Source organism: Haliaeetus albicilla, chromosome W, assembly GCF_947461875.1.
Source record: "Haliaeetus albicilla chromosome W, bHalAlb1.1, whole genome shotgun sequence".
NCBI lineage: Eukaryota > Metazoa > Chordata > Aves > Accipitriformes > Accipitridae > Haliaeetus > Haliaeetus albicilla.
Window position 1 is genome coordinate 15,054,950 of NC_091515.1, and position 2,246 is coordinate 15,057,195.

The 2,246-nt window shown below is 63.2% G+C and overlaps 1 protein-coding gene across 1 annotated transcript; it reads right to left on the reverse strand.

Moving 5' to 3' along the window:
- Positions 1 to 518: 518 nt before the first annotated feature.
- Positions 519 to 2,047, reverse strand: LOC138683523 (small ribosomal subunit protein uS12m-like). Its single transcript, XM_069775459.1, has one exon. It carries the CDS (start codon positions 1,024 to 1,026, stop codon positions 694 to 696), a length of 333 nt encoding a protein of 110 aa, XP_069631560.1. The 5' UTR covers positions 1,027 to 2,047; the 3' UTR covers positions 519 to 693.
- Between the last annotated feature and the right edge of the window lie 199 nt (positions 2,048 to 2,246).

Consider the following 2,246-nt stretch of genomic DNA (forward strand, 5'->3'; position numbering starts at 1 on the left):
CCCGAGGCCCCGCCCCGCTCACGATCTCGCGGTCACCCCCCCCCGCAGCGGCCCCCGCCGCCGCTCCAGCTACCGCTCGCTCAGCGCCGCCACCTCCAGCTGCGGCCGCGCGCTCAGGCCCTCGCGCACGTGCTCGTACAGGCGGCTCCGCCCCGGCCCGGCCGCCCGCCGCCAGCGTCCTGGGCGCCGTCATCTTGGACGCCAGCGCGGGTCCGGCGAGCGTCACATGACGGGAGGGGCGGGGGTCACCGCCCGGTCGCGCCCCCCGAGCGCTCTGGCCACGCCCCCGTCCCGCCTCCTACCCCCAGCGTCCCGCCAGTGTTCCCACGTCCCCCCAGGCCCCTTCCCAGTGCCACCAGCTCCCTCCCCAGTACCCCCAGATCCTCCCATGTCCCCCCCAAGTCCCTTCCCAGTGCCCCCAGGACCCCTCCCAATGTCCCCAGGCCCTCTCAGACCCCCTCCCAACATCCCCAGGTTCCCCCCCCAGCTCCCCCAACACCACTCCGCAACGTGTCCCGCACAGCGACAGCCTTTAATGGGTGCAGCGAAGGAACAGCACGCTCCCTCCACCCCGGGGCCACTGACACAGTGTCCTCGGCTGCAGAGAGGCCGCTGTCACCACTGACACGGCATCCCCGGGCGCAGAGGGGCTGCTGTAATGCGTGTCATCGTCCCCCCGCATGCTCCCTCTCCTCACTTCTTTTTCTGGACGTGGGTGCAGTCGTACTTGCCCTGCATGATAGTGAGCTTCACCCCCAGCAGGTCCTGGGTGCGGCCGCCCTGCACCAGCATGACATGGTGCTCCTGCAGGCTATGGCCCTCCCTGGGGATGAAGCACACCACCTCCTTCCTGTTGCTCAGCCGCACCCGTGCGCATTTTTGGTTGGCCGAGTTGGGCTTCTTGGGCTTCCAAATCAGGTTCTTGATCACCACCCCCTTGATCTGGGGGCAGTCGAAGGTTGCCCCCAGCTTGGGAGGGGGCGGCTTGGGCCGGCCCTGACAGCGCATCTGGTTCAGGGTGGCCATACCGCTGGCCTGCTGTGGCCACGGGGGCACCGGCCACCTCCCGGGCACAGTGGCAGAGGGGAGCGCCCCGGCGGCTGTGGAGGAGAACGAGAGAGAGGGGTCAGCAGCCGCAGGCAGCTCGATAGGCCCTGGCCAGGGACAGGAAGCAAGGCAGGATATGCACCACAGCCGCACAGCGAGGCCGAGGCCCTCAGCAGAGTGCGGAGCAGCATCCTCCGGGCCCGCAGCACGGCAACTGGCGGGGCCTGAGGGGGAAACGCCCGGTTAGCACCGTCCGGGGGGTGGCAGCCGCCTCCCCAACCCACCGGGGCCCCTGCTGGTGACACGCGGATCATACTTTACAACTCGGAGAGTGAGTTATAAAGCAGGTATGTTTATTTCAGCGCCGGGTGCAAGGGATTTCTCCTCAAAGCTTGCACACCGTCTCAGCAAGCAGCCAGATATTTATTACACCAAAACATACATATTCATAGGGTTACACAATACAAAATATACATATGTATAAGTTGGGGCGGGGTTAGTTCAAAAGCTTGTGTCAGCAGTTCTAAAATGTTTATGTCATCTTGCGCAGGCTCAGATCTGTCTCTGGTGGTCGTTTACTTCTTCAGGGGTCTTATCTTCCTCTTCTTCTTCTGTCCTCTAAATGAACTTTAGTCATTTACGCATGCTCTCTTCTTACTTGGTGATTTCAGCGGTTTTTAACAAGTCCTAACAAGTTCTGCCTGTTATCACCTCCTTTGTTTGGCATGTCAGTCCTTGACGAATACCAGTCCCTGATAAGCTTAACCCCTGACAGACGCCACAGGCGCCAGGCCCCAAGCAAGCAAGCCTCGAAAGAACAAACAAGGCCAACAGAATTATTAAACAATATTTAAGTAGTCAAAAGGTAAATAGTTATTTCCCTGTATCACTGGGGCCCACGTCCCGCACCGGAGACCGGCGGGGGAGACGCCTGCGCGACCCCGGGAACAGCAGCAGCGATACCGCCGCGCTCGCCTCACACCGCCGCCATCCTAGCGCGCTGCCATCCCCTCCTGCCCCGTTTCCCGCCGCGCCGCGTTCTGATTGGACAACGGGAGCGCCAATCTCCCGCCCCTCGCTCTATGATTGGCCACAATCCCTGTTAGCCTTCCCTGATCGCTACGGGTGCGCGGCGGGGGTCAAGCGCTGGGCGGGATCCCGCCTTCCCCCCTTGAGGCCCCGCCCGATGGGGGCGGTGC